Source organism: Neomonachus schauinslandi, chromosome 4 (genome assembly GCF_002201575.2).
Source record: "Neomonachus schauinslandi chromosome 4, ASM220157v2, whole genome shotgun sequence".
In the NCBI taxonomy this organism is placed as follows: Eukaryota; Metazoa; Chordata; class Mammalia; order Carnivora; family Phocidae; genus Neomonachus; species Neomonachus schauinslandi.
In genome coordinates this window covers 35218911-35244509 of record NC_058406.1, presented here as the reverse complement: position 1 = coordinate 35244509, position 25599 = coordinate 35218911, and the positions used below count along the sequence as shown (strand labels likewise).

Below are 25599 nucleotides of genomic sequence, written 5' to 3'. Positions count from 1 at the left end.
AAGAGACTGTCTTTCAGGAAGCTTTCAGAGAATATATGTGTCTGTCGGAAGTAGGGTGGTAGAGTGTCTGACAAGGTAGAGTGTGATAAACACTGTAAAATAGGCAAGTTTAGGATGAGCACCAAATCCAGAGGAGGGAGGAACAGGGAAGGTTCTGTAGGAAATTATGTTTGAACAGAGTCTTAAATTATAACAAAGACCCAAAAGGAAAAGGTGGGGAAGGATGTCTTGAAAGAGACACTTTTAGAGAACTGCGAATTGTTAAGGTTTTGTTGGAGTATTAAGTTCAAAGAAGAGTATGGGAGATAGGACTGGACAGGTAGACAGAGGTGAGATTTGAAGGGCTTTGTGTGCCAAGAGAAGTATGCAAATTGAAGGATTGTAAGCAGACAGTTGGCCTGATCACAGTTGGTTTTTGAAAATTCATTCTGCCTAGAGTGTGTGCTTCCTTACTACAGTATACAAAAACTTCTGGGTGCCTGGGTGGTTCAGTTGGTTAAGTGAATGCCTTCGGCTCAGGTCATGATCCTGGAGTCCCAGGATCGAGTCCCGCATCGGGCTCCCTGCTCGGTGGGGAGTCTGCTTCTCCCTTTGACCCTCCCCCCCTCATGTGCTCTCTCTTTCTCAAATAAATAAATAAAATCTTTAAAAACAACAACAACAAACTTCTGCCTTTGTGCCTTTTCTTATTTTCTTTATTTCACCTAGAAGGGCTTATGCCCTCTCCTCATATGTTAATCTTTATCTTGCAATATCCAGTTCAGGTCGCATTTCTACTGTGAAGCATCCTCCAATTATTTTAGGCCCCATTACTTATTTCCTTCCCTGAAACCCTATTAGGAATAGTACCACACAGGCTTAGTCCTTATTTGTTTTGTGTGTGTTTTATGTCCCTAAGTAGATTGTAAGCTGGGGCGCCTGGGTGGCTCAGTTGGTTAAGCGACTGCCTTCGGCTCAGGTCATGATCCCGGAGTCCCGGGATCGAGTCCCGCATCGGGCTCCCTGCTCAGTGGGGAGCCTGCTTCTCCCTCTCCCACTCCCACTGCTTGTGTTCCCTCTCTCGCCATCTCTCTCTGTCAAATAAAAAAAAAAAAAAATCTTTAAAAAAAAAGTAGATTGTAAGCTTCTTGAGGATAGGGAATGTTTGATATGTGTGTGAATAGAAGACGTGTTAAACACAAAAATATGTTTTCTGGTCTCCTTCTATTTTGTTTTTCAGGGTAGGACCAGATTATGGGCAGTAGTCCTTTTAATTAATCTGTCATCATGGCTAATGAGGACAGTCCCAAGGCTGGTGATAGTCCATTTTCATCAGATAAACATGCCCAACTCATCTTGGCCCAGATCAATAAAATGAGGAATGGAGAGCATTTCTGTGATGTACAGCTGCAAGTCGGGAAGGAAACTTTTAAAGTTCATCGGCTGGTTTTGGCTGCCAGTAGTCCTTACTTTGCAGCTTTGTTCACTGGAGGAATGAAAGAGTCCTCAAAAGATGTTGTACAGATTCTAGGAATTGAAGCTGGAATCTTTCAAATACTTCTAGATTTCATTTATACAGGTATGTTAAGTGAGCCTATAGCTTTGAGTGACGAATGATGTAATCACTCATGCATTGCAATGGGAATATAAATTGATACAACTTCTATGGAAAGTAATTTGACAATATGTTATTATGACTGAAAAGTTCATATCTTTTGGCTCAGTATTCCTTTTCTAGGAATCATAAGGAATTAATTAGTGATGCAGGCAAATACTTATGTACCAGGATGTTTATTGTAACATTATTTATAACAGTACATAATTGAATACAATCTAACTACCCCTCCGTAGGTTATATGGTTAAATAAATTATGGCACATGTATGTATCATGGAATATATTTTTAGATCTCTCAAATTATTTAAATATATACTATGGAAGAGTGTTTAGAATATATTAAATGGAAAAAATTTTGGATATAAGTACTCAGTTTTGTAAAGAAAAAATCATTTTATTTGTGCACAGGAAAAAGACCAGATGTTGATAAATGTTTATCTCTGGATGGTGGAATATGGAAGATCTTTATTTTTCCCTCTTTTTCTTTTTCCCCTCAAAATATTTATAATCAGCATGTATTTTAATTAAACCTTTTATTTTTAAAATGTTTTTAAAGGGCGCCTGGGTGGCTCAGTCAGTTAAGCGGCTGCCTTCAGCTCAGGTCATGATCCCAGGGTCTTGGGATCCAGTCCCGCATCGGGCTCCCTGCTCAGCGGGGAGCCTACTTCTCCCTCTCCCTCTGCCTGCCTCTCTGCCTACCTGTGCTTCTTTCTATCTCTCTGTCAAATAAATAAATAAAAAATCTTAAAAAAAAAGTTTTTAAAAAGTTTTGATAACATTAGAAAACACACAAAAAAACCCATGAAGTATAAGTTTTATATGATATGTAACAAAAATACATAGAAATAAGATTTGAAAGACACTAAAGTGTTAGTACAGTGTCTGTGGGAAAATGCGTGATTTTCATTTTTATACTTTTCTGCCTTGAAGTTTTTTTCTATGAGCAAATACAATATAATCAGAAAAAATGTTTGAAAACAAAGACTGTGGTCATCATACTCTCCTTAAAGGACTACTTAGTGGGAGATAATTTTTTTTTTAAAGATTTTATTTATTTATTTGACAGAGAGAGATAGAGCAGAAACACAAGCAGGGGGCGCGGGAGAGGGAGAAACAGGCCTCCCACCAAGCAGGGAGCCCAATGCGGGGCTGGATCCCAAGACCCTGGGATCAGGACCTGCGTCGAAGGCAGACGCTTAACGACTGAGCCACCCAGGCGCCCCTGGTGGGAGATAATTATGTGACCTGATAAAGTATTATTTATTTAGTGCATGGTATTTAAACCTCAAAAATGACAAAAGGAGATTTCTTTGTGTTGTTTCTTACTATGTTTTGGAAAATATCAGAAAATAACTCTTAATTTGGAGATTGTAAAAATGACTATGTTTTATTTACTGAAAGCAATGCAGCCCTATCTATTGGCTAATGTACAAATTAGCATTGAGGGATTTTTTTTTAACCTTTTCTAAATGACTTGTGTGAGCTGAAAACAGCTTCATAAATGTCCTGCTTCTCTTATTTGCAAAGTGTAAATTAACACAGATTAATCCAAAGGAATTAGTGTTGAACTATGCAAAAACAGAAGAAATGCTACAAGGTGTTTATTCTGCCTCTTGTCTAAGGGTAGGAGCAAGAGATACTTAGTGAAAGATATTCCTGGTACTATCACTATGTTGGTGATTAGCACTTCCATCAAATAAATAAAAAGTGGTAAAACCCAGAGAAATAGAAGCTAGTGAACATATCTGGAAGAAATAACATTCTAGAATACTGACATTTAAAGCTATAATTGGTATAACAATTAAGAAGAGAATTTGGCTATGGGTAAAAGATATCAAGTGGCTTAACAAGATAGTTTCTTTTTCCACAGAAGTGAATTCATAATAGGCATTCCAGGGATGGTATGGTGGCTTCATGATGTCCTTAGTGTCCTAATATTCTCCCAACATTTTGCTCTACCATCTATAGCTTGTAGCGTCTAATCTCATGATTGCTGAATTCCAGACAGTGGAAGGAGGAAGGGAAAAAGGCAAAAGGGCCTGCTAGCTGAGACTATGCTCTTTTTAGGCTTTTCTGGTAGCCATACCCAGTAACTGCTGTCTATATCCCATGGACCAAACAGTAAAAAGTTCATCCCTATCTGTAAATGAGGCTAAGAAATATGATTTTTAGCAGGGCACAATTACTACCCACAACAAAATCAAGGTTCTTTTTTTTTTTTTTTTTGAAGATTTTATTTATTTATTTGAGAGAGAGAGAGAGCACAAGCAGGACAGAAGGAGAGGGAGAAGCAGACTCCCCGCTGAGCAGGGAGCCCGACTTGCGGCTCGATCCCAGGACTCTGGGATCATGACCAGAGCCGAAGGCAGACGCTCAACCAACTGAGCCACCCAGGTGCCCCTTATTTTTTTTAAATAAGCTCTACGCCTCATATGGGGCTTGAACTCAGAACCCCCAGGTCAAGAGTCACATGCTGTACTGACTGAGCCAGCAGGGTATCCCATATGAATACTTTTTGTGAGGGGTGCCTGGGTGGCTCAGTTGGTTAAGCGACTGCCTTCAGTTCAGGTGATGATCCTGGAGTCCTGGGATCGATCGGGCTCCCTGCTCAGCAGGGAGTCTGCTTCTCCCTCTGACCCTCCCCACTCTCATTCTCTCTCTCAAATAAATAAATAAAATCTTTAAAAAAAAAAATGAATACTTTTTGTGAGCTAAGCACTAGGGATATAGCAGTAAACAAGATAGACAGGGCCTCTGCCTTCTCAGAGCTTTATAAGTAGTGCAGTTTAGGTACTTAAAAATTTGAAATGAACTTGTGAGAGCCTCATATTCCTTAGTTGTAAAGTGGGGATAACATTTCATAATTCATGTGAAAATTAAATGAGATAAATTTTCATAAATGTAAAAGTGCTTTTTGTAATCTATAAAGCCTTATGTAGTTATAGGACATTCTTTTTATTGCTCTCAAGTAACTCTTGGCTTTATCCAGTAGCAGGCATTCAGTCTTCATAGATTACAACCCATGATCTTGTCCAAATTTGTTGTGAATTCTCATTTCATTCAATTAAGTCTTTTTTTTTTTTCCATTCAACTAAGTCTTATCTCAGTTTTCTCTGCAGTGTACCATTTACTGCCATGGTGGATTCCATTTCTTACTTTCGGGAACCCGTGTTTGCATTCAGCAAGCGATATTCTTCCTCTCACGATAATCACTTTGGCCATTAATTTATTTAAAACAAATTTTTTGAGTGCCTAGTGGGCGCTAGGCATTGAGAATACAGAAGCGGAAGGCTTCCCCCCAACAGACTCTATAAATCTTATTGGGAATACAAATTTTAGACAAATAGTTTAGCGGGGTGAATATCATAAAAGGGATAAAGGGAAGTATAAGATTGAATGGAGAATTTGTCCTTATCAGGTAGGAGAATTACATTGTTTTTCTTCCCTTCTAAATATATTTGACTAGTTGGTGTTCTCCCAAAGTCATATATGTAAATATATGGAAGTGAAGTCATCTAGAAAGAAAGTGGTGTACATAGTTACTTAAATGTTAAGTATTTAATAACTTCTCATATGTTATAGACACTTGCTTATACCTAGTATTAAAAATTAATGTTTGGGGCACCTGGGTGGCTCAGTTGGTTAAGCAACTGCCTTCGGCTCAGGTCATGATCCTGGAGTCCCGGGATCGAGTCCCGCATCGGGCTCCCTGCTTGGCAGGGAGTCTGCTTCTCCCTCTGACCCTCCTCCCTCTCATGCTCTCTGTTTCTCATTCTCTCTCTCTCTCAAATAAATAAATAAAATCTTTAAAAAAAAAATTAATGTTTGTATGGTACTTTATCATAATTGAAGATGGGGACCCTGTCTTACCCCAGTGCCTCAGTAAATGTTAGATGCATATAGCCTTATGTAAAAATGTTGAAAGCATGGACTTTGATGTCAATCCCTACCCTCAGTCACTTGACCATGTGACTTGAAGATAAGTTATTTAAACTTTCTGATTCCTCAGGGCACTTGGGTGGCTCATTTGGTTAAGCATCTGTCTCTTGATTTCAGCTCAGGTCTTGATCTCAGGGTCCTGAGTTCAAGCCCCACATTGGGCTCCATGCTGGGTGTGGAGCCTACTTAAAAAACATTTTTTTAATATATAATAAAATAAATAAACTTTCTATTTCTGTTAAATTGGTAGAAAAAGAAAAAATAATAACACATACTCTATGGGGTTGTAGTGACAGTTAAGTGAATGGATAAAACAATTAATGTTTCTGTCCATTGTAAGTGTTCCATAAATGTTAAGTATCATCATTTAAGTTTTGCACTCTTTATACAAATCCTTTGTTGCCTTTTTACTTAGCATCTATCTACTCAGTAAATACTAAGCTATCAGTAGATTTAAATATAATGCTTTCTTAATATAAGTCAAATGTTTGTTTTTATTTTGTTGGTTATTTTGTCTCCCTAATTCCCTAGGTATAGTGAACATAGGTGTGAATAATGTCCAGGAGCTGATTGTTGCAGCAGACATGCTACAGTTGACTGAAGTTGTTAATCTATGCTGTGAATTTCTGAAAGGACAAATTGATCCATTGAACTGCATTGGGCTCTTTCAGTTCTCTGAGCAAATTGCCTGCCATGATCTTTTGGAATTCACAGAAAACTACATTCATGTCCATTTCTTGGAGGTTCACAGTGGGGAAGAGTTCCTGGCGCTTACAAAAGATCAACTAATCAAAATTTTGCGAAGCGAAGAGCTCAGTATTGAGGATGAATATCAGGTCTTCTTAGCTGCAATGCAATGGATTCTGAAGGACCTGGGAAAAAGAAGAAAGCATGTGGTGGAAGTGCTAGAACCAATTCGATTCCCTTTATTACCTCCTCAGAGGCTTTTAAAGTATATAGAAGGTAATTTTTTTGCGTATCAAATGAGTGAATATCCAGTGGCTTATTCTCTGTTTGAAATGTGATAATGTTTTCATTTTTCAGTTCAATAGCAGACATTTATTGAATGATTAATATATGCAAGATACAACTTTTGTGTTTTACAGATAGTATTTCAGTATTTCTACCCATTATTTTGATCAAATTCTTACATACCTTTCTTGAGATTAAATACTACAGGAGATTAGAGTTATAGATAAAATTACTGACAGAGCTAAAATACCACTGCTGTTTTTGGTAGTACTGATTATTTCAGTGGAAGATTTCCTCTTGCTCCCCTAAAAAATTGAGCAAAACCTGACACTTGAGGAAAATGCATATGCTAAAAACAAAACCCAAACTCAATAAATCCTGTAAGTCTTCTCATTATAAAATTAACTTTTTATTAATATAATATCATAGCTTCTAAATAGCCTTTGAATCATCTTTAGGTACTAAGCTGAAAATACTTTTCATTGTAGTATAAAATAGTATTAATTTTTATATTAGAAAAATGATACATATATAAATATATTAATTATTATTAATTGATATATTAATATTTTATTTTTAAGCACTCTACACCCAATGTGGGGCTTGAACCCACAACCCCAAGTTCAAGAGTCGCATGCCCCACTGACTGAGCCAGCCAGGCGCCCCATGTTTAAATTTATTTTTATAAACTATCTTAGACCTGGTTTCAAGATTTGAAGCTCTTACTCTTGTCATGCACTGAAACTTTAGGATGTGACTGAGTTACAAATGATCTTATCAATTAAATACACTATTAGCATTAAAGGTGTAATTCTGTGAAAGAATTATATTTAATGTGGATTTTTAGGGTTTTTTTCTACTCTTAACGATATTAACAGAATTTGATAGGTTTTTCTGAGTGATGTCTTTTTATTAATGCATATACATTACTCAATCAATTCTTATTATTCACAGTAGTTCTGTTCTATAAAGTTGCCACAAGCACTGAATTGGCAAATACTGAGACATTGTTCCTAGGGGAAATACTGGGTAAGTTCTTACCTAGGTCACAGTATTTTTGCCACCTGATCAATACATAACCTTGTTTTATGTGTGTTTCTATCAAAAACATCTTACTTAATATATATACTTGATTTATTAATTTTGAACTCATGGCCAACAGCCTTATAACCCATGCCTAAATGAAACCTAATACATGTATTTATTCCATAAGGCACATTACAGGCTTCTTACAATCAGGAACACTAGACAGCACTTCAACAGTATGCTTGGAGTCATTTTTAACAATGAAATCACCAACAAAAAGCCCAAAATGTGAAAAACATGGCACTAAATAGACAATGAAAAGGACACTTGTTTATAATATGAGAGCTGAAACACAAGGCAGAGCGTCACCTTGTTCAGTTCCCACCTGGAAACATGCATTCAGGTGATTCAGATTTTTTTCCACTCTGCAGCATGCCTGTGAATGACTAGGAAAGCACCATGAGTGTTAATTTGGGTTACAAGTGCATTTTAATGAGTAGATGTTTTCATAAGTAAAGGAATCCACAAATAATGAAGACCGATTGTATTTAAATGCTAAAACAAGAAGAGAGAAATTATCCAGACACATTTTTGCTTGAATCATATGAGAATTTAGGAGTGGGACAAAAGCTTTCATGGTTGAGTTGTCTTTTCTCAAGTTCTGTAGATACAGAGTGCTGCAGGAAAGTTCCTTTGCTAAGAGCAAGAGAAAGTTACCTAGAATTGGGGCATGTTTTCCTACAGGTTTTTAGTGTTATAATATTCAAACCTTGTACTGCTTATTAGCATGCCCAATAATTGTCAGCTAAAGGTATTTCACTGGAGTAAAACTGCAAGGAGTCAGGGAGAAGTAAATGGAGGATTTTTTTAAAAAGATTTTAATATATTTCAACTTTGAAACTTTCTTTTTTATCATATTAGAGAAAAGGTGGGCAGTTTATGTAGAAAAATAATGAGACTACCACAAAATTTAGAGAGAGAGCAAAAGACTTAATAGAAATGGTTAAATTATGTTATATGAAATATGTAGACTTCCCCCCAGTATATTTTTTTGTATTTACCACTGGAATAATTCAGGAAATTTAATACTACTAGCTATATGATAACACATCTATTTCTTGCCATTTTAGAGAATGACTGCTTTTTAAAAATGGTACATCCTCTTACAAATGTTTAGGTAATAAAGAATAATAAAACAACAAATTCCCCCGAAGTCCACCACCCAGAAATAACCAGTTATAATTAACATTTAGTAAACATCATTCTAGATATCTCTGTATAGGATGATGGATGATGGGTGGATGTATGGTTGGATGAATAAACAGAAAATAATGTAAGAATCATTCAGTACATACTATTTATAATACAAAAAGCATACTTAAATCTCATTAAAAGTTAAGAAATTGAAGTAATAACTAATTTCAATGAATGTTTATCTCAAGAAACACTCATTCTAAAAAGTTCTTATCGAGTTAAGGACAAAAGATGAAAATCATTAAAAGATGAAATAAAAGTTTCATTTGTGTTTCAATTTTATTTTTATTTATTATTTTTAAATTTTTAATTCCAATATTTTTAACATACATTGTTTTGTGTTTCAATTTTAAACAGTATAGACCCACTAAGAAAAATAAGGTAATTAGCATTATTATTTTTCTTCCTATGCCACCACCCAAGGTTTATACCTTTATATAGATTTTTTTTTTCAATCATGATTTCCCTAGCTCTGTGCTTTTGTTTTGTATTTAAATGAATTAATGTTGTCTACCAGTTTTTCAGTCTTTTTTTTTTTTTTAAGATTTTATTTATTTATTTGACAGAGAGATCGTGAGAGCAGGAACACAAGCAGGGCAAGTGGGAGAGGGAGAAGCAGGCTTCCCATGGAGCAGGGAGCCTCATGCGGGGCTCGATCCCAGGACCCTGGGATCATGACCCAAGCCGAAGGCAGACGCTTAACGACTGAGCCACCCAGGCATCCCCTTTTTCAGTCTTTTTATTCCCAAATTTTCTTTTTTGATTTGTCTTTTGGTTGGCTGGATTTCTTTCTTTTTTTTTTTTAATATTTTTATTTATTTATTTGACAGAGAGAGATACAGCTAGAGAGGGAACACAAGCAGGGGGATTGGGAGAGGGAGAAGCAGGCTTCCTGCAGAGCAGGGAGCCCGATGCGGGGCTCAGTCCCAGGACCCTGGGATCATGACCTGAGCTGAAGGCAGACGCTTAACGACTGAGCCACCCAGGCGCCTCTGGTTGGCTGGATTTCATCACCAAGTACTTTTTTCTTTCTTTTTTTTTTTTTTAAGATTTTATTTATTTATTTGAGAGAGAGAGAATGAGAGACAGAGAGCATGAGAGGGAGGAGGGTCAGAGGGAGAAGCAGACTCCCTGCTGAGCAGGGAGCCCGACTGCAGGGTCATGACCTGAGCCGAAGGCAGTCGCTTAACCAACTGAGCCACCCAGGCGCCCACCAAGTACTTTTTTCAAGAAAAGCTCGTGATTACTCTATTTCCTGAATTCTTTTCATACTTGAGAATTTCTGCCTGTTGCTTTTTTAAGTTAACAGCAATTTGGATGGGCATAATTTTTTTTTACAGATTTTTAAAATTTGGGTGGCTCAGTCAGTTAAGTGTCTGCCTTCGGCTCAGGTCCTGGGATAGAGCCCTGCATTGGGCTCCAGCCCTGCATTGGGTTCCCTGCTCAGTGGGGAGCCTGCTTCTCCCTCTCCCTCTACTGCTCCCCCTGCTTGTGCTCTTTCTCTCTGTCAAATAAATAAATAGTAAAACCTTGGGCACCTGGGTGGCTCAGTCGGTTAAGCGACTGCCTTCGGCTCAGGTCATGATCCCAGGGTCCTGGGATCGAGTCCCACATCGGGCTCCCGGCTCAGCAGGAAGCCTGCTTCTCCCTCTCCCACTCCCCCTGCTTGTGTTCCTGCTCTCGCTGTCTCTGTCTCTGTCAAATAAATAAATAAAATCTTTAAAAAATAAAATAAATAAATAAATAAATAAATAGTAAAATCTTAAAAAAAAAAAAAAAAAGTAATCTCTACACCCAACAGGAGGCTGGGACTTACAACCCTGAGATCAAGAGTTGCATGCTCTATCGAATGAGCCAGCCAGGCACCCCATGGATGGGCATAATAGTCTTTTTTTTTTTTTTAAGGTTTTATTTATTTACTTGAGAGAGAGAGAATGAGCACGTGTGTGTGCTGTGAGCAGGAGGAGGAGCAGAGGGAGAGAGAGAGAGAATCACAGACTCCCTGCTGATGGAGGAGCCTAACACAGGGCTCTATCTCACAACCCATGAAATCATGACCTAAGCTGAAATCAGGAGTCCGAGGCTTAACTGACTGAGCCACCCACTCACCCCCTGGTTCTCACAGTATAAAAAGTAGGTTTTACTATTAGTCATTTCTATTTTACAGATGAGGAAACTGAAGCAGACAGATTGGGTAGTTTGTCCCTATCACATATTTAGTAAGTGTAAAGCCTGGACTTGAACCCAGACTTCTCCCATTCTACAGCTTAACCCTATACTCCTTAACCCCCACCTCCAGCCCCACCCCCTGCCCCCACCCTTCCATGGGCATTAAGAAAAATGAATGTGGGCATTACCTATAAGTGCTATTTCAGCAGAAGTGTCCTAGAAGTCTCAGCTTTAAATCATCACAAATGGAATCTCTCTGACGCTTCTAACAGAAATATACAGCTGCTTGGTGAAAACCATCAACCCTCACTTTGGTCAGCTAGGTGCTGGACACCTGTGCATATAAAGAGAAGACCCAAGAAAGAGAAAAGGTGAATCTCATGCCCCTGACTGGGAGCTTGATCTCCTGAGCCTGAAATCATGACCTGAGGTGAAATCAAGAGTCGGTTACTTAACTGACTGAGCCACCTAGGTACCCTGGGCATTTTATTATCTTTTTTTAAATTGAGATTTATTTATTTATTTATTTATTGAGAGAGAGCGCACACACGTGCATGTGCTCAAGTAGGGGGGAGGGGCAGAGGGAGAGGAGAGAGAGAATCTCAAGCAGACTCCCTGCTGAGCGCGGAGCCCAATACAGGGCTTGATCTCATGACCTATGAAATCATGACCTGAGGGCGCCTGGGTGGCTCAGTCGTTGGGCGTCTGCCTTCGGCTCAGGTCATGATCCCAGGGTCCTGGGATCGAGTCCCACATCGGGCTCCCTGCTCTGCGGGAAGCCTGCTTCTCCCTCTCCCACTCCCCCTGCTTGTGTTCCTGCTCTCGCTATGTCTCTCTCTGTCAAGTAAATAATAAATAAAATCTTAAAAAAAAAAAATCATGACCTGAGCCAAAATCAAGAGTGGGACACTTAACCAACTGAGCTACCCAGACCTCCCCTCCCCCGCCCCCCAGGGCATAGTATTCTTAAGTTATCATGGTATTTCTCCCTGCCCCCAATCAAAGTTTATGACATGGTCCTTTTTTTTTTTTAATGATTTGCCTTTTCTGCTTAGATGCCTAAAGAATTATTTTGTTATTCTTTTTTTTCCAAAAGATTTATTAGCATCAACTCATAGAAGATTAGCACCCAGATATACTTTTTAAAAAAGTTTTTATTTAAATTCCAGTTAGTTAACATACAGGGTAATATTAATTTCAGGTGTACAAAAAGTGATTCCACACTTCTGTACATTACCTAATGCTCATCACAACAAGTGCACTCCTTAATCCCCATCACCTATTTAACCTGTCCCCCCACCCACCTCCCTAGCACCCAGATGTACTTTTTTTTTTTTTAAGATTTTATTTATTTTGAGAGAGAATGGGGGGGAGGGAGGAGGAGCAGAGGGCGAGGGAGAGGAAAAGGAAAGGGGAAAGAATCCCAAGCAGACTCTGAGCTGAGCACAGAGCCTGACTTGGGGCTCGATCTCATGACCCTGAGATCATGACCTGAGTTGAAACCAAGAGTCGGTGGTTAACTAACTGAGCCACTCAGGTCCTCCCAGATGTGCTTTTGAACTATGAGAATAGGCTCATTGTTTCAAAACCTTAGTTATCGTTTTTATTAATTAGTGATAACTGATCAATTATTTCAGGAAGCAACTTCTCTGAAATATGACACTCAAATTAGGAAATGATAATGGCATTTTATTTATTTTTATTCCTTTTTTTTTTTTTTAAAGACTTATTTATTTATTTATTTATTTGACAGAGAGAGACACAGTGAGAGAGGGAACACAAGCAAAGAGAGTGGGAGAGGGAGAAGCAGGCTTCCTGCAGAGCAGGGAGCCCGATGTGGGGCTCGATCCCAGGACTCTGGGATCATGACCTGAGCCGAAGGCAGCCACTTAACTGACTGAGCCACCCAGGCGCCCCTATTTATTTTTATTCTTGATTTGTGTTAGTCATTTTTCATTAGAGTATAATTATATACCCTTTCCTTTTAAAGGTTCAGTTTTTCCTTCATTTTGGGGAAATCTTCCTGTATGAAATTTCTCAATACTTCTAATGTTTCATTTGGTAGTCTTCATCCTTTTTTTTAAGATTTTATTTATTTACTTTATAGAGAGAGGGCGCACACACGAGCAGGGGGAGGAGCAGAGGGAGAGGGACAAGCAGACTCCACGATGAGCCCAGAACTTGACGCAGGGCTTGATCCCATGACCCTGATATCGACCTGAGCCGAAATCAAGAGTCAGATGCTTAACTGACTGAGCCACCCAGGAGCAACAGTCTTCATCATTTTATTGGAACTTCTTTGTCCTTCATATTTATCATCTTCTAATATTAAAATATTTTCTTTTTTTTTTAAGATTTTATTTATTTATTTGATAGAGACACAGCGAGAGAGGGAACACAAGCAGGGGGAGTGGGAGAGGGAGAAGCAGGCTTCCTGCTGAGCAGGGAGCCCGACGTGGGGCTCGATCTCAGGACCCCGGGATCATGACCTGAGCCAAAGGCAGACGCTTAACGACTGAGCCACCCAGGTGCCCCTAAAATATTTTCTTTTGTTCTGTATTCACAGTTGTTTTCTCAAGTCTTTACTCCAAACTGGTGGTTTGATTTTTCATCATATCTATTGTGTTTCTTGTTTCTAATTTATTAAGTCTGTAATACTATCATTTCAGGTTCTCACTTTGTTTCCTTAGCAAGGCATCTCATTCTGCCTTTGAGCTCTTTTTTTTTTTTAATAGGATCTATATTTTTTTTTTAATTTTTATTTTAAATAGGCTCCACGCCCAGTGTGGGGCTTGAACTCATAACCCTGTGATCAAGAGTCACATGCTCTACCAACTGAGCCAGCCAGGTGCCCCAGATCTAACTTTTTAAGTAATTTTATCCTGTGAAGCATGTATGTCAAGTCTGTTTCTGTTTGTGGCTAATGTTTTCTTCCAGAATGAATTCTGCAGTCTCTTTCTCTTCTTTTTCCTGGGATATATTTTAATAGTTGTTACTTCTTGATATAATGCTCATGTATAACATGGGCAACTCTCTTCAAACCAGATTACTCTGATGATGCAAAGCTAATTCTCCTTGACACCCTTTCTACCTTAATGTAACTTCCAGCTAAAATTTGAGGACTGTGTTGTGTTCTCACCACTTCTTTCTAGCCTGAGGTATGAAGGTGGTGGAAGAACAGAGATCTGCTAAGGCTTAGATATTTGCTTAGGGACCTGGGCTCTGAGCTTTCTCTGAGATCCTGTTACTGATCTTGTGTCAGGGCTTACTTAACCCAGCTAAGAATGTGTCTCACTAGTGTGGACTTTGGCTAATACTGTGCTCTGTTAGATGGCAAGCCATGGTGATTCTGTCTTTACTGATGGTTCTTTAAAGGATTTCTTGAAATGGTTTTTTGTTTGACTTCTCAGTTCTACCTCTTACCTGCTCATTCTGCCTTTCCAAATTATTAGTCATTAGTGAGAATTCTCAATATTTGTTTAATTGACCTTGTTTCCTCAATATTGCTTCTGGGGTATAGGGACAGAGCTTGGAGACAGTCCCTTGCTAGCATATATGGTGTCTTTGTGTAAATTAGAAAATAATCCCATTCAAGAAGCAAGGTCTTGGGGCGCCTGGGTGGCTCAGTCGTTAAGCGTCTGCCTTCGGCTCAGGTCATGATCCCAGGGTCCTGGGATCGAGCCCTGCATCGGGCTCCCTGCTCAGTGGGGAGCCTGCTTCTCCCTCTCCCACTCCCCCTGCTTGTGTTCCCTCTGTGTCTCTCTCTGTCAAATAAATAAATAAAATCTTAAAAAAAAAAAAAAAAAAGAGGCCAGGTCTTATAGCTTGCCAAGTGGACATAGGTTGACTTTCATCCCCATTTCACCTCAGCTAAGCATCTTTGGGCAGGAACAGTATACCCAATCATGCTCAAAGTTTTAGGAGATGGACCTCATCCCACTGGAATCTTTTGTTTCTTGCATTGACTACCCTTTTTTAAAGTACATGACATAATTGGGCGCCTGGGTGGCTCAGTTGGTTAAGCAACTATCTTCAGCTCAGGTCATGATCCTGGAATCCCTGGATCGAGTCCCGCATCGGGCTCCCTGCTCGGCAGGGAGTCTGCTTCTCCCTCTGACCCTCCCGACCCTCCCCCCTCTCATGCTCTCTCTCTCTCAGTCTCTCTCTCTCAAATAAAGAAATAAAATCTTTTAAAAAAATAAATAAATAAAGTATATGACATAATTTTATATCTTTTTGTTTTGTTTTGTTTAAGATTTTATTTATTTATTTGACAGAGAGAGAGACAGCGAGAGAGAGAACACAAGCAAGGAGAGTGGGAGAGGGAGAAGCAGGCTTCCTGCAAAGCAGGGCTCGATCCCAGGACCCTGGGATCATGACCTGAGCCGAAGGCAGACACCTAACAACTGAGCCACCCAGGCACCCCTATCTTTTCGTTATTAAGTCATAAGTATAGAATATTGGGCTATTTTATTTTTCCATTTTGTTGGATAATCATGGTCCTATTTTACCTTGCCATCTTTGTTTAGAAATCCTCAAACGTGTTTTTAAATTAGATATTATGAAACATATTGTTAAAAACAATTTTTGATTGAAGGAAAGTATATTCTTTAGTAACAATGAGAAAAATAATATTTGGGATTGTAGGAAACAATCGCAATTGCCTGATGATGAGTTTTTATTTTTTGATAAATGTGTTCTATCTTTATGGGAACATGTCTTTTCAATATTATTTAATAGTTGATTAAAACAGTATCTTGTCAAACTTGCTTTAGGAGTATCTGATTTTAATCTTCGTGTTGCATTGCAAACACTTTTGAAAGAGTACTGTGAGGTGTGCAAATCTCCCAAAGAGAACAAGTTTTGTAGTTTTCTGCAGACATCTAAAGTTCGGCCTCGGAAGAAAGCAAGAAAGTACCTATATGCAGTAGGTGAGAACCTTTTAAAAAGTGATACAAATAATCTTTATTTTTAGGAGTAAAACCTTTGAATATTTTGTTGTTATTGTTTTACACATCAGAATATGCAAGTGTGTCAAATAGGTATATTTAATTTCACATAGAGGCTACAGATTAATTGATTATGTTTAATACAGTGGATACATCTAAGAATAAATAGCTATTTATTTGACATCTGTTATTCTGTGATATAAGTTGTTGGGTTCTTAGATTGTCCAATTAGTGTCAAATAACTGATTTATGAAATATTGCTTGAAAAGTTAAAAATGTGAATTCCAGTGAAAAATAAGGAAAATCTCAACATTTTTAACTATTCATGGTGTCTTAGATGATTAGGGATTATAGGAACTAGTGGTCTCTAAAGTGTGGGCATACAAGATAATCCACAGAAGTATCAGGTGAACATATTAAAACATCTTTTTTATTTTAAAAAACATTAAGTATTATTAATATGTGATGTATATATAAACAGATTATTCAGATTTACATACATGATATTTTATATATACTTCATAACATAATTTATAATCTGTATATAATTATATGTATGATTTCATGTATGCTATCTAAATATGTTATTTTTGAGTTCATGCTACAATTTTTTTACTGATGGGATGTGCAGTTAAACAAGGGTTTCAACTATTTTTAATTGAAAAAGATACTAATAGAAGTCATAATGAGACCTCCTAACTAGACACATAACTAGCTCCTTTTATGTTTTATCTAACATTCTATTATAACCAAAACCAGGTGGTAGAACACTGGTTGACCTCATTGCATTTAAGCCATCATCTTTCAGGACTTGGCGTATTTAAGAATAATATATGTATATGTGGCAGACTCTAAAGCACTTGTTCCTGGCTATGAAATAGTTATTGGCTGAATGTCTAGATGTAGAGGGCTAGATTTTTCTCATTACTGTCATTTCCATATTTAGCAGTAAGTGATTTGCTGTGTATCTCCTTTCCTTCATTCAGGTGGATATACTCGGTTGCAGGGGGGTCGTTGGAGTGATAGCAGAGCCCTCAGCTGTGTAGAACGTTTTGACACCTTTAGCCAGTACTGGACCACTGTGTCTTCACTTCATCAGGCTCGATGTGGGCTGGGAGTAGCAGTTCTGGGAGGGATGGTTTATGCTATTGGAGGTAATAATGAAAATGTCTTCTTTCCCTTTTTAGTCTCTAGCTGTAAGTTGACTGCATTCTTATATGACTTATATATATTGTTAGGTACTGTGGGGTATACATAGATATGGTTGTGCTCAATAAATATTTAATGAATAAATGAATGAAAAAAAAAGGAGGAAACAGAAGATAATTGAATGTTTCAGACCAGAGGGATACTGTGATTTATCCCAAGGCAGAATACGTAGGTTTGATTTTGATGAAAAGTTGTTTATAAAATGTGGCACCAAATGTTTGTGATAAAAATTGTTTTAATTTTGAAATTTAATTTCACATACTGGAAGTTGTATTTAATTAACATAGTTACCTGGGCAATGAGATTTATAAAAACTAAGTCATCTAGACATTGGGATATATTTCTTGGTTGAAATCACTGTTTTCTGAAACTATTATTAGGAATTATAAAATTATTAATAAGATTAAATAAAAGGAGTTTTGAATGTTGGAGGGAACTAATTATCAGAGGAGGATCTAAAGAGAAATAAATGTTAATGCTTTTATATCAGTATTTACTTCTGTATAATTTGTCTTTATAGGAACAAGCCTAGGCAGGTCCTCTAACCCTTAGAACTAATCATTATGCCTTATTTCTATGGGTTAGTCTAAAACACAAAAGTTGTATATAAAAAAATTTTTTTTTTTTAGACTTATTCATTATTTGAGAGAGAGTACTAGCGGAGGGGTAGCAGAGGGAGAGGGAGAATCTCAAGCAGGCTCAGCGCTGAGCCCAATGTAGGGCTTGATCTCACAACCCTGAGATCACGACCTGAGCAACCAAGAGTTGGTCCCTTAACCGACTGCACCACCCAGGCACCTCTTGAAAATGTTATTACTATTTTTTGACTAGGATACTGTCAGTTTAAGATGAGAGAGATATAGAGAATATTTGGTTTTTACTTCTCTTTTGGAGGGAACATAATTGTCCCTTAAAAACAGTTCATTAAGAGGCAAGTGGGTGGCTCAGTTGGTTAAGCAGCTGACTCTTGATTTTGGCTCAGGTCATGATCTCAGGGTCGTGAGATGGAGCCCCACGTTGGGCTCTGCTCAGTGCAGAGTTTGCTTGTCCCTCTACCCCTCCCCCCGTGTGCACTCTCTCTCAAATAAAATAAATAAAATCTTAAAAAGAAAAAGAACTCAGTTCATTAAATCAATAAATGCCATGGTGAATCCAGAAATCCCAACAAAGAAATAAGAGTTTTAAGCAATAACTTTCTGTCAGCATAAAGACCATGATTCTATATAATCTTTGACTAAAACTCTCATAGCTCTTTTTATATACGTTTTGGCAATCATGGATAGTTTCATTGCATGAACTCTCCTGTTTAACATAGGGTCACAGTGTCCTGTGTGACACTTTCATATATATGTGTCCCCTTTCCTCATGCCACAGAAATACTTATGGGCACCCTTCAAAAATGCTATGATTTCACTATTATTTATTTATTTATTTATTTTTAAGTAGGCTCCGCATCCAATGTGGGGCTTAACCTCATGACCGAGATCAAGGGCCACATGCTCTACTAAGTCAGCCAGGCACTTCAACTCGGCCTACTATTATTAATAATATCAACATTGCTATTTTAAGATATTTTATAATATATAATTTTAAGGGCGCCTGGGTGGCTCAGTTGGTTAAGCGACTGCCTTCGGCTCAGGTCATGATCCTGGAGTCCCGGGATCAAGTCCCACATCGGGCTCCCTGCTGAGCAGGGAGTCTGCTTCTCCCTCTGACCCTCCCCCTCTCATGTGCTCTCTCTCTCTCATTCTCTCTCTCAAATAAATAAATAAAATCTTAAAATATATATATATATATATAATTTTAAGATAATTTTTATTATCAAAGTAATTCAGGTTTGTAGTAGAAAATTTTGCTCAGACGCTTGACGACTGAGCCACCCAGGCGCCCCAATTCCAGGACATTTTTATCACTGCAAAAGGCCACTTTTATTATTTAGGGAAATTTTTATATCAGTGTAGGGAATTGTTTACAAGGTATGTTTCCAGATTCCAGCCAAGGGTCAATCTTGCAAGCAGGTCTTTCCAAGGATAGGCATTCTCAGGCCTGCTGTGCTGATTCTTTTCTGCACAGTAGTTTTATATGTTCAGGATTCCAGGCCCTCATAAAGTTATATGTTATATGTGCTGCAAATACCTTTTGCTACTCTGCTGCTTCATCTTTCACTTTCTTTATGTATCTTTTTTTTCTTTATGGTATCTTTTGATAAATGTATTTTTCATTTTATTTTTTTAAAGATTTTATTTATTTGACAGAGAGAGACACAGCAAGAGAGGGAACACAAGCAGGAGGAGTGGGAGAGGGAGAAGCAGGCCTCCCGCTGAGTGGGGAGCCCAGTGTGGGGCTCGATCCCAGGACCCTGGGATCATGACCCAAGCTGAAGGCAGACGCTTAATGACTGAGCCACCCAGGTGCCCCTGTATTTTTCATTTTAATGTAGCTAACTCTATTATTTATTTTCCCTTTATGGTTAGTGTTTCTAGTATCTTTTTAAAGAAATCCTTCCCTACTCCAAAGTCATGAGGATATATACCTTTATTATTTTCTAAAATTTTAGTTTTAGAACTAACTGTATGTCTGTAATGTATGTGTGCAATCCACTTGGAATTAAGTTTTTACATAATATGAGTAGGGAACCAGTTTCATCTTTTCCTCATAGATATAACCAATTATCCCAGCATAAAAAGCTTTTGTTTCCCTATTGCTGTGCAGTGCAAACTCTGTCATATATCAGGTAATCATATATGTTGGTATCTCTTTCTAGAATTTCTTTTCTGTTTTGTTCTCTCTGTGTATCGTTATCTTAATCACTATAGGTCTGTTTTAAGTCTGATAAGCTTACCTGATAGGACAGTTTCTCCCCTTACTATTCTTGTGTGGGAGTGCTTGGCTATTCTGGGCCCTATGTACTTCTATATAAATTTTAGAGCCAGTGCATCAAATCTGTTTGTTTTCTTTTGTCAAATCTGTCTTTAAAAATAATGTATGACAATGGAATACTAGTCAGCCATCAAAAAAATGAAATCTTGCCATCTGCAATGACGTGGATGGAACCAGAGTGTATTATGCTAAGTGAAGTAAGTCAATCAGAGAAAGACAATTATCATATGATCTCACTCATATGTGGAATTTAGGAAACAAAACAGAGGATCATAGGGGAGGAGAGGAAAAAATAAAACAAGACGAAATCAGAAAGGGAGACAAACCATAAGAGACTCTTAAGCATAGGAAACAAACTGAGGGCTGCTGAAGGGGAGAGGGGTAGGGGGAAGGGGTAACGGTGATGGACATTAAGGGGGGGCACGTGATGTAATGAGCCCTGGTATTATATAAGACTGATGAATCACTGACTCTACCTCTGAAACCAATAATATATTATATGTTAATTAATTGAATTTAAATTTAAAAAATGTTAATTGGAAAAAAATAAATAAAAATAGTGTATGATTCCACTTATATGAGGTACTTAGAATCATCAAAATCATAAAATACAAGAAATATAATGGTGGTTGTCTGGGGCTGGGGGAGGGGAGAATGGGGAGTTATTGTTTGAATCAGTATAATGTTTGAGTTTTACAAGATGTAGAGAGTTTTGGGGGTTGATAGAGGTGATGGCTGCACAAAAATATGAATGTGTTTAACATCACTGAACTCTACACTTAAAAATGGTTAAGATGGTAAATTTTAAGTTACTTGTATTTTAACACAATAAAAAAAGTGTGTTTCAAATTGGGATTATGTTAAATCTATAAAGCAGTTTGGGGATAATCATCTTTACATTGATTCTTCTAATTCATGAACATGATGTATCTCTTCATTTACTTAGATATTCCTTAATTTAAAATTTTATCTAAATGAAGTTTATAAATTTTATCTGCCAGAGGTCTTGTACAATCTTTGATTAGACTTATTTCTAGGTAGAGTCTTTTTTAAAATTCTATTTTAAGTGGTACCTTTTTAGAAATTTTAATTTTCTCTTTGTTGCTAGATAAGGATTGCATTAAAATTCAAATTATACCAGAGCCAGGTATCCAAACTAATACATGAAAAAATATAGAAGTGTTAAAGGACAAATTTTATCCCCCAAAATTACATGGATTATTTGGGTGGTAGAATTAGAAATAGATAATAGGAAAATTATGCCTTGTTTCATTAAGTGGGCTTTAATAAATGACAGTGCTATTGATTTATAATAACACTTATGGGGCAAACTAATCTTAATGAATAGTATAAAATCAGACATAATAGTTGAATTTCTGATAATACAGAATGCTACTGAATATTGTATTATGGTTCTAGGCTATTAGCATCACTAAACCTTCTGATATGTGTCTCTTTTATTTAACTCAGGTGAAAAGGATTCAATGATTTTTGACTGTACTGAATGCTATGATCCAGTTACTAAACAGTGGACAACTGTAGCTTCAATGAATCACCCCCGCTGTGGCTTGGGAGTGTGTGTGTGTTATGGGGCTATCTATGCTTTGGGTAATTATGCTTTTTGGTTTAAGGATATCTAGTATTATTTAAGTTCTTAGATTCTAATTACTTTAGACATTTTCCTTCCCTCCCATAAGAAACTTTTTTTTTTTTTTTAATAGAGATACAGCGAGAGAGGGAACACAAGCAGGGTGGGTGGGAGAGGGAGAAGCAGGCTTCCCTCCGAGCAGGGAGCCCAATGCGGGGCTCGATCCCAGGACCCTGGGATCATGACCTGAGCCAAAGGCAGACGCTCAACGACTGAGCCACCCAGGCGCCCCAAGAAACTTATATTTTTTCAGCTTTATAAATTTTTATTTTCAAGATTGAATTACTTGGGGAATATTGTCAAGTATGGAGCTTTTAGAAGGAGATGGAGATAAAATGTAGATAAGATGTCCAGTGAAGTACTTTAGCTAACTAGTTAAATCTCATGATTAGGATAGCCATTCTGAATATGCAGAAGTTGTTTCAAAAGGTAGTTTTGCAAAATACCTTATTTCCTAAGCAATATGATGAACTTTTGTTTTTATTTTGTTTTGTTTTAAATCTCTGATGAAAACTAGGCAGAGAGTTAAGATCCAAGTTTTATAGTCAGATTCTAACTTTTTGTATGATCTTGGACAAATAACCCTCTGGTCCATGTGATAATCATTCAGAATATAAAGTTGCCAGATTAGATGTTTTCTAAGGTATTTTTCAAAGATAAGACTCCTTTATCCAGAATTGACATTTTTCTATTTGGTTACAGGTGGATGGGTTGGAGCTGAGATAGGGAACACCATTGAACGATTTGATCCTGATGAAAATAAGTGGGAAGTAGTTGGCAACATGGCTATGTCACGCTACTACTTTGGGTGTTGCGAAATGCAAGGTAATTGCTTTCTAAAAAATTTTTCCTGAAAATGTATTTTATTTTATTTTATTGTTTATCTTTTGGGGGAAGGGCAGAGGGAGAGAAGAGAATCCTAAGCAGGCTCCATGCCCAGCATGGAGCCCAACACAGGGCTCAATCTCACAACCCTGAGATCATGACCTGAGCTGAAATCAAAAGTCAGATGCTTAACTGACTGAGTCACCCAGGTGCCCCCCTTTTTTTCCCCTAAAAATATATTTTTTAAAAAAACTAAGCTTGGGGGCGCCTGGGTGGCTCAGTTGGTTAAGCAACTGCCTTTGGCTCAGGTCATGATCCTGGAGTCCCGGGATCAAGTCCCACGTCAGGCTCCCTGCTCGGCAGGGAGTCTGCTTCTCCCTCTGACCCTTACCCCTCTCATGCTCTCTCTCTCAAATAAATAAATAAAATCTTTAAAAAAAAAAAACAGCTAAACTTGAAGCTTTATTTTAACAAAACTGTATTTTATGTCTGTTAGTATTGAATGCTTGACACTGACAGTATGGAAGTATTGCTTTTAACATTTTATATGTTTTAACCTCTTATATCTTTATTTCTGTATTGCCAAAATAATAATTTTTTTCCAAAATAAACAAAGCTAGAATTAAAAATTACAGATAGGCACAAATACCTGACTGGCAAAATAAGCATTTGAACCTTCATGCATCTTTGTCACTTTCTCTCCCATACAGTCCTTAGTAAGTATTTCTAAGTAGGAAGAGGATATAAAAAACAATCTGACTGTCTCTTCTTTTGGCATTTTCAGTGTTTTCTTACAGGGCACATTCTGATTCAGTCCACACAGAGTATAATGCTATGACAGATTTGAAAAATGTTGTACTATATATTAAAATGGTGTACAAACATTATTTTAATTGTCTACTATACCCTGAGAAGTAGTTGGTAAGCACTGTCAAGTAGAACCTAATTCTTGGTCCAGAATTGGAGAGCAGATTTATATGTACCTGTAGAGTAGTGAGCAGTGTGCTCATTGTTATAACAACTCAACCTGCTATTCCCACCTCAAGTTCTTTCTGCTTTGTGAATACCTTCTTAGATTTCCATTAGCATTTTAATGTTCAAATTACATGGTACAGACTGTATTCTATTGTGTAATACTATAGTGTTCTCTAATTGTTTTGTATCTATTATTTTTATCTTCTCATATAAATTAGGTGTTCTGAGACTTAGTTTTCAACATAGGGATGAGGGGCAGTTTCCCTCCTACTAACAAGAAGAGGTTCTCAGAACACCAGCTGGGTGTTGGAGAATTCAACTCAACTCTAACACTATGTACCCATACCTGGAGATAGCATCAAATTCCACAGGTTGAAGCTCAGTCCTACAAGATGCTCATCCTCCCCAGGCTATTACCTGTGCTTCTGATAGACTGGCTATAGATCAGAAGTTCTAATGGTCCCTCCTCTTCAGGTTCAATTAATTTGCTAGGGTGACTCACAGAACTCAGAGAAAATGTTACTACTAAAATGATATAACACAGGAACAGCTAGATGGAAGAGATGCAAAGTTGTTATGAGGAAGGGGCACAGAGTTTTCATGCCCTCTCCAGATATCCACTGTCCCCAGATCTCCACGTATTCACCAACCCAGAAGCTCTCCAAACCCTTTCCTTTTGGATTTTTATGGAGGCTTCACTATACATAGGCATGAGTGGTTAAATCATTGGTCATTGGTGATTGATTCAACCTCTACACCTTCTATCCCCAGAGGTCAGGGGCTGAGACTGAAAGTTCCCACACTCAAATCATAGGTTTGGCTCCTTTGGCAACCACCCCCCATCCTTAAGTGCTTTCCCAAAGTTACCTCATTAGCATAAAAAAAGACAACCCTGATCATTCTTAATACTTTGGAAATTCCAAGGGTTTGGGTTTCTGTGAGCAAGGAATTGTGGATGAAGACCATATATAGATGAGAAATAAATAAATATATATATTTTATAATTTAATTTTTTTAAGACTTTATTTATTTGAGGGGTGGGGAGAGAGAACATGAGCAGGGGGAGGGGCAGAGGGAGAGGGAGAAGCAAACTCCCGCTGAGCAGGGAGCCCCACACAGGGCTGGATCCCAGGACCCTGGGATCATGACCTGAGCCAGAGGCAGACGCATAACGAACTGAGCCACCCAGGCGTCCCCCAATTATGTATTTCTTATAAATCACAGTATTGTATCTTCTAAAATCATAGAGCTAGAGAGGCATCTTGGAGATTATCTATTTCAACCCCTTTATTTATAGATGAGCAAGCTGAAGATCAGGAAGGTTGTGAATTGTCTTTTCCCATAGCTGGTTACTGGCAAAGCTGAAGCTAGAACCCAAGTTCACTGACATTTAGCTCACATTTCTTAAAATGCCATTCTTTATAACTTATAGCTCCTCATTCTAGATTGTCAGAACCATTAGTTTCAAATCAAATTTAATAAGAAACTCACTGTGAATTATATTCTATTGTAATCTAGTAATTGATCCTGAATACCTTAATCTAGCCATATAACTATTCTAATTTGAATTCAATTCTCTATATCCATTTGAGCAACAGGTAGGCTGTCACCAAACAAGGCCATATCATTCCCAGTTTAAGTGCATGGCATTTTTTTTAGGGGAAAAAAAAATCACTCTCCCTTTCCTTTTTTACCTCATGGTAGCAGTGATTCTGGAACTTTAGATCATCAAGCAGACAATAAGATGGGAAACCTTGTCTGACTGTTTTGTTATAGCATTATAAGTCCTTTGAAAAATAAATGTCACTTAATTTTTTTTAAAGATGTATTTATTTATTTTAGAGAGAGAGCACATGCGTGGGGGTGGGGGAAGGGCAGAAGGAGAGGGAGAGAATCTTAAGCAGACTCCATGCTTAGCGTGGAGCACAACGACACAGGACCCTGAGATCATGACCTGAGCCGAAATCAAGAGTTGGATGCTTAACCGACTGAACTACCCAGGCACCCTTTAAATGCCACTTTATTTATTTATTTATTTTTTAAAGATTTTATTTATTTATTTGACAGAGAGAGAGATAGCGGGAGAGGGAACACAAGCAGGGGGAGTGGGAGAGGGAGAAGCAGGCTTCCTGCTGAGCAAGGAGCCAGAAGTGGGATT

The 25599-nt window shown here is 37.8% G+C and overlaps 1 protein-coding gene across 2 annotated transcripts in view; it reads left to right on the top strand.

Annotated features, from left to right (window-relative positions):
- The first annotated feature begins 1224 nt into the window (after positions 1 to 1224).
- The window catches only part of LOC110575268 (intracisternal A particle-promoted polypeptide), a 38766-nt gene continuing 14391 nt past the window's right edge, over positions 1225 to 25599 (top strand). For both annotated transcript variants that reach the window (XM_044914498.1, XM_021684270.2), the window contains exons 1-6: positions 1225 to 1558; positions 6066 to 6497; positions 15731 to 15886; positions 16891 to 17058; positions 21464 to 21601; positions 22344 to 22466. In XM_044914498.1, coding sequence (XP_044770433.1) covers positions 1267 to 1558; positions 6066 to 6497; positions 15731 to 15886; positions 16891 to 17058; positions 21464 to 21601; positions 22344 to 22466 — 1309 coding nt within the window. In that variant the 5' untranslated portion in view covers positions 1225 to 1266. The remainder of the gene's footprint in view (positions 1559 to 6065; positions 6498 to 15730; positions 15887 to 16890; positions 17059 to 21463; positions 21602 to 22343; positions 22467 to 25599) is intronic.